The sequence below is a fragment of the Rhipicephalus sanguineus genome, chromosome 2, assembly GCF_013339695.2.
Source record: "Rhipicephalus sanguineus isolate Rsan-2018 chromosome 2, BIME_Rsan_1.4, whole genome shotgun sequence".
NCBI lineage: Eukaryota > Metazoa > Arthropoda > Arachnida > Ixodida > Ixodidae > Rhipicephalus > Rhipicephalus sanguineus.
This window is the reverse complement of record NC_051177.1, coordinates 2,837,645-2,852,096: the sequence shown is the minus strand read 5'-3', so window position 1 is coordinate 2,852,096 and position 14,452 is coordinate 2,837,645. Positions and strand designations below refer to the sequence as shown.

At 49.1% G+C, this 14,452-nt stretch overlaps 1 protein-coding gene across 1 annotated transcript in view; it reads right to left on the bottom strand.

Annotated features, from left to right (window-relative positions):
* The window catches only part of LOC119381023 (uncharacterized), a 168,971-nt gene that overhangs the window by 115,795 nt on the left and 38,724 nt on the right, over positions 1-14,452 (bottom strand). The window contains 1 exon segment of the mRNA XM_049412129.1: positions 4,096-4,193. Coding sequence (XP_049268086.1) covers positions 4,096-4,193 — 98 coding nt within the window.

Sequence of the window (14,452 nt, the reverse complement as noted above, 5' to 3'; positions counted from 1 at the left end):
TTCGGCAATCCGTGAAAAGTTTTTGACGAAGCGTCTGTAATAGGTGCATAAGCCGATAAATCGGCACACGGCTTTCTTGTCGGTGGGTGGCGCGAAGTCGGCGATGGCAGCTGTTTTCCGCGGGTCTGGGCGCACTCCAGACATGCTGATCACATGACCCAGAAACAAGAGCTCGTCGTACGCGAATCGGCACTTTTCTGGCTTCAGGGTCAGCCCAGAGGTCTTGATTGCTTGAAGTACTGCCTCAAGCCTCCGGAGATGCTCGTCGAAGGTCGACGAAAAGACGACGACGTCGTCCAAATACACAAGGCACGTCTGCCACTTCAATCCGCCCAGTACGGTGTCCATGATGCGCTGGAACGTCGCAGGTGCCGAGCAAAGACCGAAAGGCATGACCTTGAACTCAAAGAGGCCGTCGGGTGTTATAAAAGCGGTCTTTTCTCGGTCTCTTTCGTCTACTTCGATCTGCCAATAGCCGGTCTTGAGGTCCATCGACGAAAAGTATGTCGCGTTGTGAAGTCGATCCAGGGAGTCGTCTATCCGTGGGAGGGGGGTACACGTCCTTCTTCGTGATTTTGTTCAGGAGCCGATAATCAACGCAGAAGCGCAGTGTCCCGTCCTTCTTCTTCACTAACACCACGGGTAACGCCCACGGACTCTTGGACGGCCGGATGATGTCGCGCAGCATCTCGTCACCTTGTTCCTTTATCGCATCGCGCTCTCGAGTCGAAACTCTGTAGGGGCTCTGACGGAGTGGTCGAGAATTTTCTTCTGTTATAATGCGGTGCTTAGCAAGGGGCGTTTGTCGGACCCGCGATGACGACGAGAAACTGTCCTTGTATTGCAGGAGCAGGGTTTTGAGCTGGTCTTGCTTGACCTTCGGAAGGCTCGGGTTGACGTCAAAATCCGTTTCAGGACCTCTATTCGTCGAAGCAGGTTCGGCAGCATCGAAGAGGGCGAGAGCATCGCTGGCGGCTACACATTCGTCGATGTAGGCAACCGTCGTACCCATGTTGAGGTGCCTATATTCGTGGCTGAAGTTTGTCAGCAGTACCTTTGCTTTACCATCATGCAGCTCAGCGATACCTCTCGCGACGCAAATTTGACGGTTCAGGAGTAGTTGCTGATCGCCGTCGATCACGCCTTCAAGGTTCGCAAGATTTTCTGTGCCGACGGAAATAATGACACTGGAGCGCGGCGGAACGGTTACCTGCTCTTCTATCACATTCAGTGCATGGTTCCCTGGCGTCGCGTGGGGCGGGAGCACTTTGTCTGAGGTTAGTGTTATCGACTCAGACTTCAGATCGATAACGGCGCCGTGGTCACTTAGGAAGTCCATTCCGAGTATCACATCCCTGGAGCAGTTTTGTAGAATTACAAAGCTCGCAGGATAAGTCCGGTTATACATAACTTGCAAGTGACGTCAGTTCCTGTCTTCCGTCCGCCATCACAGAGCACATACGTCTCAGTGGCCGCGCTGTGTTTACGTTTGTGCGCAGATCGTTTGGCGTAGTGCGCGTGTTTTGATTGTTTGCCTTGCGCTTATGACGAGCGAGAATCGTTCAGGACATTATGCAGCCTGCAGTGTCGTCAGTGGTGTCGCATGTAATGATTGAAACAACTTTTCACGAATCTCCTACAACGGCGCTCTTCGGCGCCTGCATTTTGCGGCACTCAAACTGCACAGATTTCGTTGCTGATTGCTGCATAAAACCATGGCCCAATAACATGTTTGGCGCCCAGTCGGGGTTCGTTTCACCGAAGAGCTAAAAGGGCCTCCCGAAAACCAAGGTGCGATCGCTGTGTTAAATTCGGTGCTTCATGTTTCGACAAAAATTGACATCGCGCATAACTCCGTGGTGATACACTCGGCGAAAAGGTGAGGAGATTCGGAAACATTACTTGCCTGTTATGAAGGGACACCCGCACACACAAACGTTGCGCAACGTCTGAGGTCCTTCCTGTTTACGCGCGTAGTAAGCCATGTGCTCCGCTTCTCGGACAGCTCTTTCGTGCGGTCGCACGTGTTTGTGATCACGTTTGGCAAACAGTACGTCCCCACGTCTGTTTCTTCTTCTTATTATTATTGATTTACGCTTCTCGTGCAGCAGCGAAATATCGCACAAATTGCCGCTGTGGCAGCGTTGACGGAAAATGCGAGAGCCGCACAGATTGAGTCGGTGTCGTCTGCTGCCATGTGCCCGGTAATGGCGGCGCATGCCACGGAATCGTATCCCAGAGTTCCGCGATGTGACGTAGTTGCAAGTTATGTATTGATGGTGACTCTCGCCGTGCAGACACCAATCGGCGTTATCAGGTGGCCTCCAGCTGTCCGGATTTTGGGTCCACTCCAAGCGGTCTTTAGTTTCTTCAGCTTGGTGGCGAATGGCCCACTGACGACGGAATAGTCGGCTCCGGTGTCAACGAGAGCTGTGACGCTGTGGCCATCGATAAGAACATCGAGGTCGCTAGTTCGTCGTCTTGCAGTGCGGTTAGGTCGTGGCGTCGGATCACGGCTTCGTCGATTTGTCCTGCTGTTTCGACGTTGCGTCGTCAGGTTTTCTTTGGGCCGCGAAGTTTCGTCGTGAGGGCTCCGTCCGGTTTGCGTCGTCTGAAGGTCTCGTCGCGTTGTCGTCGGCGGCGGCCGCGGAGGATCTTCGGCATTTCGTTGTACAGCAACCGGACCTCCATCGGTTGCTGCCCTTAGTTTCCCGGATACAGGCTAGGCGACCGGCGACCGGCGAGAGGTACTGGAATCGATACCCAGCACCTCCACCAGATGTCACGTGGTCGTGACGTCGATGAAGACAGCAGTCAGCACGTCCGAGATGAAACTGTTTATTTGGCCGAACTTGTGGCCGGGAAACTGAAAGTTAAACTACAGCAATACACTGATAGCGGTGAACAGAGCTTCTACCGTCGATCAACTGACAAGCGGTCAAGTGCGTCGGGTTTTATACAGGCGCTATCGAACTTTCCAGCGATATCGCTGGTGGCGGCGTTATCTCGCGATAAAGCTGGAACATTCGCGTGCGGTGCGAAATCTTAACAAAACGATCTACTACAATCGAGAAGCTTCTCGAACACTGCTTCGCAGACAGCCTCGAGCGTTGATAACCGTCCTTGCTGGTCAAACCCAAAAAACATCAAAATAAAACAAGAAGTGGGCGTGGCAATATCACCGAGGTTTCACTGTATCCTGATGCAGACGGCCACAAGATGGGCGTCGGCAAGGCAAAATTCTGTGTCAGAATAATGCTTCATATGAGCAGCCAGACAATGTTTGTTTGACATGAAGATGTCTGGCACTTTCCTGCCATTGTTCCCATGATGTCACAGTAGATGCACTTGAGCCTCGGTATGCAGCAGCAGGCCACCTGAGTTGTCAAGGTGGCCACACCGCAATCCTCTACCATTACATACAACCACCACTGGCCAGGGTACAGCAAATCCACAGTAAAGAGCCCCTGCCGAAAATGCCACTTGTTGTGCCTGTTGGCTCAGAATTCGCCATATTCACGCAAAGTGGATTCTCAACATTTAGGTAATCAAGCAAGAAGCACTGGAAAAATGTTCTTAAAGGAGCGCAATATGTTTTCTGGGTTAGATCGTCCTGTCCGCAAGTGTGGACACAATGCTAAGATAACTCTTTTGGTTGGAAGACTTAATTCATGCCTGAAGTTGTCATCCCTGAGCCTTTTCACCAAGCAGCAACAGACATGGCTGGGAGCAGACCTCTAACACAACAGTGACTTGGTCTACACTGACAACCAGAGCCATGCTGTGAATGATTACTGTTGTGAAGGTGCTTACGTTGCAAATTAACTTCAGAGCTTAGTCCTTATGCTGCACTGCATGAAGGAGTGCAGAAGACAAAACTAAAAGATTTGTTTTTTTCTGCTACTTTTTATAACAACTATTCCTGATAACAACAAAATTTTGCCGCTCAACCATGTTCCAGTGTATACATTTTATGCACACAAAAATTGGGAAAGCCATGAGGGTAGAGTTGGAAGGCTAATCTATGCAGTAACTATGTTGAAGCTCATTTTCTAGATTCTTCTCAAATAAGGACTAAATCCATGGTGGGCTCACCGTAAACAGCACCTGGCCGAGGTCACCGCAAAGTTTCAAGCGCTGCATATCGTAGAGGTTCGTCCTCGATGGCAACACAAGCTGCGTGCCAATCTTGCCTGCAAAAGGACCATGCTTCTGCTGCATATTTACAGAGATTACACAGCACCAGCAAAACATATCACTCGACCACACTGCATAAATCTGCACAGTAGGAGTTAAGCTGGGCCCCTTCTAAACACATGCGTAGCTCTAGCGCACCTCACAAGGGGCTCAACCCACACATATGCGCTCTCCCGTGCCTTGCCAGACACAGTTCTCATACAGAGTTACTGATTGTACACCTCATTATTTACAAACCTCCTATTATATACATGCAAAAGGAAATAAAGAAATGCCACTTTTTAACATGACGTACATCCTCCTCATACCTGCCACAGCATGGGCGCACCAAGTGTTTAGGGCGTCCTTTCGGGTGGCTTGTCTGCATCTACACAAGCATTATGCCTGCACACAACCACCACACAAAAAAAAAGTTTTCGCTACGATCAGGGTGTCTACTGATTTGACTTTTACAGGTACTCTAAGCACAGTTCCCAACTAGTAAGCCTGCTTGGAAAACTGGAAATGAGCCCTCAAGTGGTAAATAGAAGTTCATAAAAGATGGGGAAACCATACTGCTTTATTACGTTCCCTTAGCTGAAAGGATTCTTTTACAATTAAAAGCCCTATTAAATGACACAATCACTCCCACACATCTACAAGCAGAACCGCTGGTTTATTTGCATTTCAAGGACTCGATTTCTTGCTCCAGCATGGAGACTTAAAACTGTGCATGTTTCACGAGTGCTTGCGTCTACAATTTACAAGATTCTGCCTCTTAATGTCCGACAAGCTCAACCATTCCTGCTTCGTCCTCTGCAATGCTTCGATCGTCTCGTCTTCAACATCAACATCTGCCACACGAATGGCTGTGAACACTCCATCATGGACTAAACCCCTGTGCTATGAATCACACGTTCTTAATGTTTTGCACAAGAAATTCTCTTTAAATATGCACCAACCAGCCTAGTCAAGCACACTGTACATTCGTCGTTTATTAAATATCCTCACTCCTCAGAGAAATTTCCACGTGAAATGCAAAGTACCATCTTCCCAAATAGCAGTAGTTCTTCATGAGCACTTGTACAAAGACCGAGCCACAGTGTTTCCAAGCACTGCATTGTGTGACCGAAGATTCGCAAACACGCTTGTGCAGTGCCGGTCGAGCACACTTGAACATGTGAACGGCCTGGCCTCTCTGCATTGTGTGACCGAAGATTCGCAAACAAGCTTGTGCAGTGCCTGTCGAGCACACTTGAACATGTGAACGGCCTGGCCTCTCTGCTTGTAAGCCCTGTGGGGTAACACACACCAACAGGCACTGTGCCCCTTTTCTAAGAACCCCTTCAATTCCGCACAGTAATCCTCACTCTTGCGGGAAAGGGTACTCGAAATGAGATGAAAGGCCTTTGTATTCTACACTAAGTGACGCTGTCGCATTATTGCTACTGCAGCAATGATAGCAATAAAATGTTATTGTTGACCTCGGTAGTAGAATAGGAGAGGTGGCCACTGCTTCGCCAATGCGCTGCATGTGTCACGAAAGCGCTGGAGTTGCCGCCACTTCTCCGCAAGGTGGCAGCAGAAGTACTGTGTGCCGGTTTCTCCACTCCGGCGCGTTTGAAAGCTCGTGGCCGCCGTGCATCATGAGCATTTAAACTGCATTTTTACGTCTCTCACTTTTCAGAACCAGAAAGGTTGTGAATAACACTGAAGAGTTGCCATTGTTTAGAACGAGCTCTTTGCGCAGATTTGTGCTTGCAGTGTGACTTCAGACAGGTCACATGGAAGAATTCTTGAACAGCTGCACGGAGGAATTCTTGAAGGGCACGGGGCTCCGGCTCTCCCCGTCCAAGTCCGAACTTCTTTTGTATCGCCCGACGAGGAGGGGGCGCATACCCAAGGGGCAGGTCCCTCTGGGGAAGGTCGACATCTCCATTCGCACAGCCATCGGACAGGTCATCCCAAGAGTTGAGGTCATCCGCGTACTCGGTATACTGATCGAGGCAAACGGTTGTATCGCACGTATCGCCACCAAAACGGACAACATGGTCAGGCTCATCACCAGGGTCTCCAACAGCCGCGGAGGGCTGAGGGGGAAGAAAACGTCCTCAGGTTGTACCACGCCTTCCTAATGAGTCATATCACATATGTGGCTGCCACGCATCGCTGGCACAGATACAAAAGGTCAAAGCTCGAGGCGCTGATGCGTAAGAGCATCAAGAAGGTGCTAGGCATCCATCCCCATGGGAGCCAGCACGGAGAAGCTTATGCAGCTGGGAGTCCACAACACCCTCAACGAGGTTGTCAAGGCACAGCAGACTGCCCAGGTCGCCAGGCTCTCTTCCTCGCCTGCGGGGAGGTGGGTCCTGGAGGTGCTCGGCTGCAATCCCACTGCCATCAGGGAGAGGCGGTGCGCGCTCGACGCGCAAACGCGGGAGGCCGTCACAGTCTCGCCGATCCCGCGCAACGTGCACCCACAACACAATGCGGGCAAGCGAAGGGCCAGGGCGGCCACGCTTCTCAAATCCGTCGCCGGCGATACGCGATCGGTCACGTTCGTCGACGCCGCTCTGTACGGTTCGTCCGACCGGTTCGTGGCGGCCGTGGTAGATTAAAGGGGAAACCTCCTTAACGCCGCATCGGTGTGGGGCTCGTCCCTGGCACTGGCAGAACAGGTGGCGGTAGCTCTCGCCCTCCGGCACGGGAGCAGGCCGCAGGTCTACACGGATTCCCAGGCGGTGGCCAGGGCCTTCGCGTCGGGTTCGGTCTCGAGGGAGGTGGCTTCCCTGCTCTGTGGCAGAAGCGTCGTCCCCCACGTCATCACTTGGTTCCCGGCCTACATGGGGCCTCAGGTCTCCCCCGTCATTCCCAATGCCAACGAGCTGGCCCATGCCCGTGCACGCGAACTCATCCACCGCGCCGGGGAAACGCTGCTCGCGGGTGCGGACGCGGGGCTCCACAAGGACTCGCTCCACACGTTCAACGAGGTCACGAAACACTATAAGCTCGGCAGGAGGGTATATGTCCCGCCGCACACCAGGCTCTCCAGGCCTCAGTCTTCCACCTTTCGTATGCTGCAAACTGGGTCCTATCCCAGCCTAGCCAAGGTCAGCAGGTACGCGGACTCGTTCGAGTCTGATTGTCCGGATTGTGGAGATGCTTTCTGCACTTTAGAACACATGCTCTGGTGGTGTCCCTCGTTACAGCAGCACAATCATCTAACCACAGAAGAAGAGTGGCAGAAGGCACTCAAGAGCTCCGACCTCGCCGTTCAGCTACGGGCCGTCCAGAGGGCCTGCGACATGGCGGTCAGGCATGGCCTGCCCGTCCCGACGTGGGAGTTGCCCGCGGCGGCTCCTCCCCCGTAAGGGGGCTTTCCGAGTTGCCCCTCAGGACCACATTAAAGTTCATTGTCTGTCTGTCTGTTCACTTTGCTGGATACGTCTGAAATAAAGATCTTTTCGACATGTTCACGATCAAGTACATCTGCTTTTTCTTGCTCATTGCAATGTGGATGAGAAGTCCATTAAATGTACGAATATGCAGGAACAGTATTTTTTTCTCGAAACTAATGTTGGCACACACACATACACTAAGCAATGATGACAGTTAAATTTCGTTGCAGCCAGAAATCATACACTCACAACACCCATAAGCCCATCTCTACATACGACAACGTGAAAAGCAACCATTTTTTACTCTGTACACTCACCGGTGGGAATTTTAACACTTCAGGGAAAAAAAAATACACACGCATCCCCTGCGATCGGCACTCTCATCATCATCATCATCATCAGCCTGTCTATGCCCACTGCAGGGCAAAGGCCTCTCCCATGTTCGGCCAATCAACCCGGTCCTGTGCTTTCTGCTGCCACGTTATACCTACAAACTTCTTAATCTCATCTACCCACCTAATTTTCTGTCTCCCCCTCACACGTTTGCCATCTCTTGGAATCCAGTCAGTTACTCTTAATGACCACCGGTTATCCTGACGACGTGCTACGTGCCCGGCCCATATCCATTTCTTCTTCTTGATTTCAACTATCATATCCTTAACTCCCATTTGTTCCCTGACCCACTCTGCTCTCTTCCTGTCTTTTAAGGTTACACCTATCATTTTCCTTTCCATCGCTCACTGCGTCGTCCTCAATTTAAGTTGAACCCTCTTTATAAGTCTCCAGGTTTCTGCTCCGTAGGTAAGTACCGGTAAGATGCAGCTGTTATATACCTTCCTCTTGAGGGATAGTGGTAGACTACCATTCATGATTTGATAATGCTTGCCGAATGAGCTCCATCGCATCCTTATTCTTCTAGTTATTTCACTCTCATGGTTCGGCTCCGCGGTTACTACCTGTCCTAAGTAGACGTACTCCTTTACAACTTCCAGTGTCTCGCCCCCTATCGCAAAGCACAGTTCTCTGTCAAGATTGTTCACACTACTTTAGTTTTATGCATATTAATTTTCAGACCTACACTTCTACTTTCCATATCCAGTTCAGTAGTCATGAGCTGTAATTCGTCTCCCGCGTTACTCATCCATGTAATGTCATCAGTGAATCACAGGTTACTGAGATACTCTCCATTAACTCTTATCCCTAATTCTTCCAAATCTAGGGCCCTGAAAACCTCCTGTAAACATGCACTGAATAGCATTGGAGAGATCGTGTCTCCCTGCCGTACGCCGTTCTTTATTGGGACTTTGTCGCTTTCTTTATGGAGGACTATAGTGGCTGTGGATCCGCTGTAGATTTCTTCTATTATGTTTGTTGTGGAGATAGGTTTAGCACAAAGCTTACCCTACGAGGCGACCGTGAAGGGACGCGACATTCTCCACTGCCGCAGCGAACAAAGACGCTACGGCCGGGTTCGTCGACTCCGGCACGGCGCAGAACGGGCACTCGAAGCAGGATGTCAACAAACAACACGGGTTTATTAACCCAAGATGCAGCACAGTACGACAGTCACGGGCTTGCAGGCCGTAAAGGGAACTCCGCAAGACCGATCGAGTACGCTTGCCAGCGGCGCTATGACTATCACACAAAGGGCAGCAGTCGAGCACACGAACGAGAAGCCGCCTGCCAGAGCAGCGCGTCAACCTCTCGTGCCAGCCTGAGAGCATCTCCCCCGGGCAAGCCCACGCCAGACAGAAGCGAGCTCAAGGGGGAAGGGGGTTGTCACTGGCGGCCAATGAAGACAGGCGTTGCGCAGTGACGTAAGCTAGCTTGGTGGCGTGAGCATGTGAGCATGTCGAGGCATGCCCGGACGCGTGCTCACTCGCCGGGAAGCTGACGCATGGCTTGCACCAGACAAAGAGGCCTGGCGCTGCCGCCGTGGTCTGCCGATTAACGGCGGTTCCCGGCGCTCGAGCCGCGCGGGGCCAACACGCGCGCTAGCTGGGGAACGAGGCGCCAAAGGGAAGGGCGCGCTCGATTCCCACATTGTATAGGCTTCGTCGATGCCCAGATTCCGCAGTGCCTGCATGACTGCTGATGTCTCCACCGAATCAAATGCCTTCTCGTAATCCATGAAGGCTATGTATAAGGCTTGGTTGTATTCCGCGCATTTCTCTATCACCTGATTGATATTATGAATATGGTCTATTGTTGAAAAGCCTGTACGAAATCTTGCCTGGTCCTTTGGTTGATTGAACTCTAATGTCTTATTAATTCTATTAGCAATTACTTTTGTAAATAGCTTGTAGACAATGGACAGTAAGCTAATGGGCCTGTAATTTTTCAGGTCCTTGACGTCCCCTTTCTTATGGATCAGGATGATCTTGGCATTCTTCCAAGATTCTGGTATCCTCCCCATCGAGAGACACTTCGTATACAGGGTGGCCAGTTTTTCTAACATAATCTCTCCACCATCTTTCAACAGGTCTGATGTTATCTGATCCTCACCAGCGGCTTTGCCTCTTTGCATTCCCTTTAGGGCTTTCTTTACTTCTCCTGTCAATACTGGTGGGATGTCAGATTCCTCTGGGCTATTACTGCTTCTTACGTTATCATCCTGACTGTCTCGGCTGCTGTACAGATCTCTGTAGAACTCTTCCGCTACCTCAACTATTCTATCCCTATTGGTTGTGACCTTGCCTTCCTTGTCCCTTAATGCATACATCTGATTTTTGCTTATGCACAGTTTTGTCTTCATAGCTTTGAGGCTTCTTTCATTCTTTAAAGCATGCTCAATTCTCTCCATATTATACTTTCTTATGTCGGCTCCTTTACGCCTATTAATTAACTTCGAAAGCTCCGCCAGCTCTATTTTGTCTGTTGCATTTGAGGCTTTCATGGCTTGACGTTTCTTAATGAGCTTTTTCGTCTCTTGGGATAGCTTACCAGTGTCCTGTCTAACGACTGTACCCCCGACTTCCACTGCACACTCCTTAATGATACTAGTCAGATTATCATTCATTGCGTCAACGCTAAGGTCGGTTTCCTCGGTTAAGGCCGCGTACCTATTCTGAAGTGAAACTCTGAATTCCTGTACTTTCCCTCTCAGAGCTAGTTCATTAATCGGCTTCTTGCTTATCAGTTTCTGCCGTTCCTTCCTCAAGTCTAGTCGAATTCTACATCTTACCATTCTATGGTCACTGCATTGGATCTTGTTAACTACTTCCACATCCTGTACAATGCCTGGGTGGATACACATTATGAAGTCTATTTCATTTTTAGTTTCGCCATTAGGACTCCTCTACGTCCACTTACGAGTAGCTCGTTTTCTGTAGAAGATATTCAGGATCCGTAAATCGTTGCGTTCTGCAAACTCTACTAGTAACTCCCCTCTGGCATTTCTAGAGCCGATGCCATGATCTCCAGCCTGCTTCTTGCCTACCTTTGCATTAAAGTCGCCCATCAGTACAGTATACTGTGTCTTTACCTTACTCATTGCTGATTCTACGTCTTCGTAGAAGCGTTCAACCAGTTGATCATCATGGCTGGATGTAGGCGCGTAGGTGCGTCAGTCTTATTGAAATTACCCATGCCGATTAGAAATTTTTAAGCTCCATAAAGCCCGGTACACTAACATTTGCGGGCGAAGCTGGCAGACAGCCACTACAAGCCGTTTTAAAGGCAGAAAAATAGCTATAGGAACCGGCCTTTACAGCACAGCGAAAGCTTGCGATGCACGTCTTTCGGCCCACAAACCCGTCGCAAACCTAGTGGCGGCCACGAGCAACTCGAGCAGTTCGGCGACTCACTTGCGACGCTCGTCTAGCCACCTCTCCTATTCTACCACCGTGACCTAGCCGGTTGCCTTAGTCACCTGAACCCACCGTAGCTGCGATTACTTGTGCCATGGGAAGGGGACGTTGGCACGTGCACAGTAAGACTGTGTGTGGCTGGAACCGAAGCACCAGCGAGGCATACAGCAAACCCTCCCTTGGCCACTCATAAGCCTCTTGGCTCAATGAGCACATTCAGAGCTACGACCCCATGCATGACGCATTACCCAACTTTGACAGCAACCTGTGGGATATATTATGCAGCAATCAAGGAGGCTGGTGTGCATACATCGTTTATGTGCCCTTCTGTGGACACCATGCACAAAAATATTGGCAGATTTGATTATGCAGTCTCTAGAAGCATAAATGACTGACACTTCACTGCCGTTATGCCGTGTTACTCCCCATGATATGAGCTACGAGCAATGAGTGTGCAGGATATCTGCATTTGCATCACAATGAATGAGGATGACCCAGCCCGGCGAGCCTCTGCTGATAATGCCGCTGGTCTAGCCAAAACGCCTTCATGCCAAGCCAAGATTGTGGCCAAGACAAGCACAGATTTATCAGCATGAGTAACATCATGCCTGAGAATCAAGATATGCTGTGCGATCTGGAGAGGCAATGTTTATGCACTTCCTTCCTTGCTTTTTAACGCTTCTGCCTAGTTGTTTACTGTGGTTGCAGACAAAAAGGTGACTTTCTAAGCTTTGATCAACAGCAATGACCTGTGATTTCTGAGATGGTTGTGCAGACTGCAATCGCTTAGTTTCCATGGCCCAGCCAGGTTTTTCGAAAATTCCATGACCATTCCCTGACTTTTCCAGGTTGGTAGAGACCCTGACCTTCCTGCTTATATTGTTAGGGTTGAGACATGAGCAACAACAGTGTCAGCAATGTGGACGTTGGTGGCCCACGTTTTTGGAGAGAAAACAAGAAGCGCTTTAGCACACAGCCTTAAGCAGTCTTCATTTTTCAGCGTCATGGTGTTTAGTCAAGCCACTGCTGAGGAATCACTGTCAGTCAAGTTTGTCATTGTTGAACAATGCGTGTCCCTGAAGATTGTGAGATGTGCTCTTTCCAGAGCGCTCAATTAGAGAACTCAGTCGCAACAAGTGTAATCTGCTGATCTTGTGTTTGCAGAGCAGAGGTGTGCATTACAATAAATCCTGTCTCAGAAAGGAGAGGAAAAACAAAAATCCAACCTGCAGCTCTCCGCTTTTCTGACACTGGTAAGCAAAACTACCATCAGTTCAGCAATACAAATGAAAATTGTTTCCTTTACCAGTGGCCAGCATAAAAAGACCACAGCACCATTTGCAGTCATGCCTGTGAGGTTTGTACAATAGCCAGTTCAAAACTCTTATGTGAATGGCAGATGACCTGCGGAAGGGATGTAACGGATGTAACGTCTTCTTCTTCTTCAAGCACTACAGCATGACACCAAAACTGTTTGATGACCTTCCAAGCTTTGTGGCAGTGGATCTGATGCGGCTTCAATAAAGTCAGCTCATTAAGGCACAACTTGCTACCACCAGGGGTGGGACAGCTCAGATAGCTTTCAGAGCAGTTTTTGGAGCAGAAAAACTGTGTTTTGGAGCAGCTGGTCAAAATACTTTTTTATTTACGGAATATCACAGAACCAAAGTACTGTTAAGAAACTACTTTATGACAGCTAGGGCAAATGTTCCATGTGACAGTTATTCACATGGTAAAATTCCAAGTTGCAAGAAATTAACAAAGAGTGGAACCAAGGCCCCCTGAACAGGTGTCCAAATACGTGGCAAGTTTTGTCAGCACGACCACGTTGCATGATCAAGCAGAAGGGATGCAGTCTTCAGGAAGGCAGCGTGCCGTGTGTAGCCATGAGCACTCGTCTGCTGCAGTGCATGTGCACTGTAGCTACCTGGGAGGAAGCGGGGGCGCCATATAAGCGTCTTAGTCCCATGTCAGCTCTACTTTTCCTGATTCCAGTTTCATTTGAAACGTTACATTCGATATTGTGGACGAAGCAGAATCATAGTTGTTTATGCCGCTGCCAGGTTCTGCTAAAACTGGACAGAAAACAAATTTGCCACTGTCGATCTGAGTTTTGGAGCAGTGTTGCACAATTTTGGGAAATATTGCAGTTTTGGTGCAATTGGCGCAGCTGTACCACCCCTGTACCACTAATAAAACTATTGTGCACGTTGCTAAATGTGTGGCATCTGTTGGAAGCCCAGTGTCAGAACATCGAGCACTTGAGGCCGTACCTTGCAACCGTACAGACTGATAACGCCGAAACTGTGTGCCGTGTCTCTAATTAGAAAGCCGTTTTGATGATGCTGAGAATCATTCCTGTTGTAACAACCTAACACTTCATCAGAACTGCAAGCACACCCTGAAGAAACAATCATTCAGCTTTGTGCCGAATAACTAAGCATAACACCTGACACGAAACAAACAGAAAAAAGCCATCGTTTCAGTCACCATAACCTTGGGTGTAATCGTCCCCTCATTGTCAGGCTTTGTTTAAGGCCACAGGGTAAGCCCTATACGTCCCACGCATTTTTGGCCATTTTGAGGTGCTGTTTTCTGAGTGAATAAAAGGGATATCCACATAATACATATTTCATTTTCATCCAAATTTTCCGCTCTTTAAACTGAAGCAGATTTATTTAAATCTCACTAATATTAGCATTTTGATGAAGTTTTTACCACTAGGACCTAAATTCTGAGTTAATTTGCATCTTTGAAAACTTGTAACACAAAAAATGTGCATAATTTCAATTCTGCTTCAGTACTGTATGCATTTATGCAGAATACAAGAAAAAACAGTCAACTGGTTATCTTGGAATACATAGGAAATAATGGCACCTCAGTAATAAAAAAACATGATTTTGAAAAAATCGAGTTTAAAGCTAGAAAACAGCTGAAAAGCAAACATGCTTTGCCACAATCACCGTTCAACCATTTTATTTAGCGCCTACAAGCTTCGCAATCACTGCCAAAGTCAATTTAGCACTTTAGAGCCTCTCGTCTTGCTTGCCTTGCTTCTTCTGAAAGCTG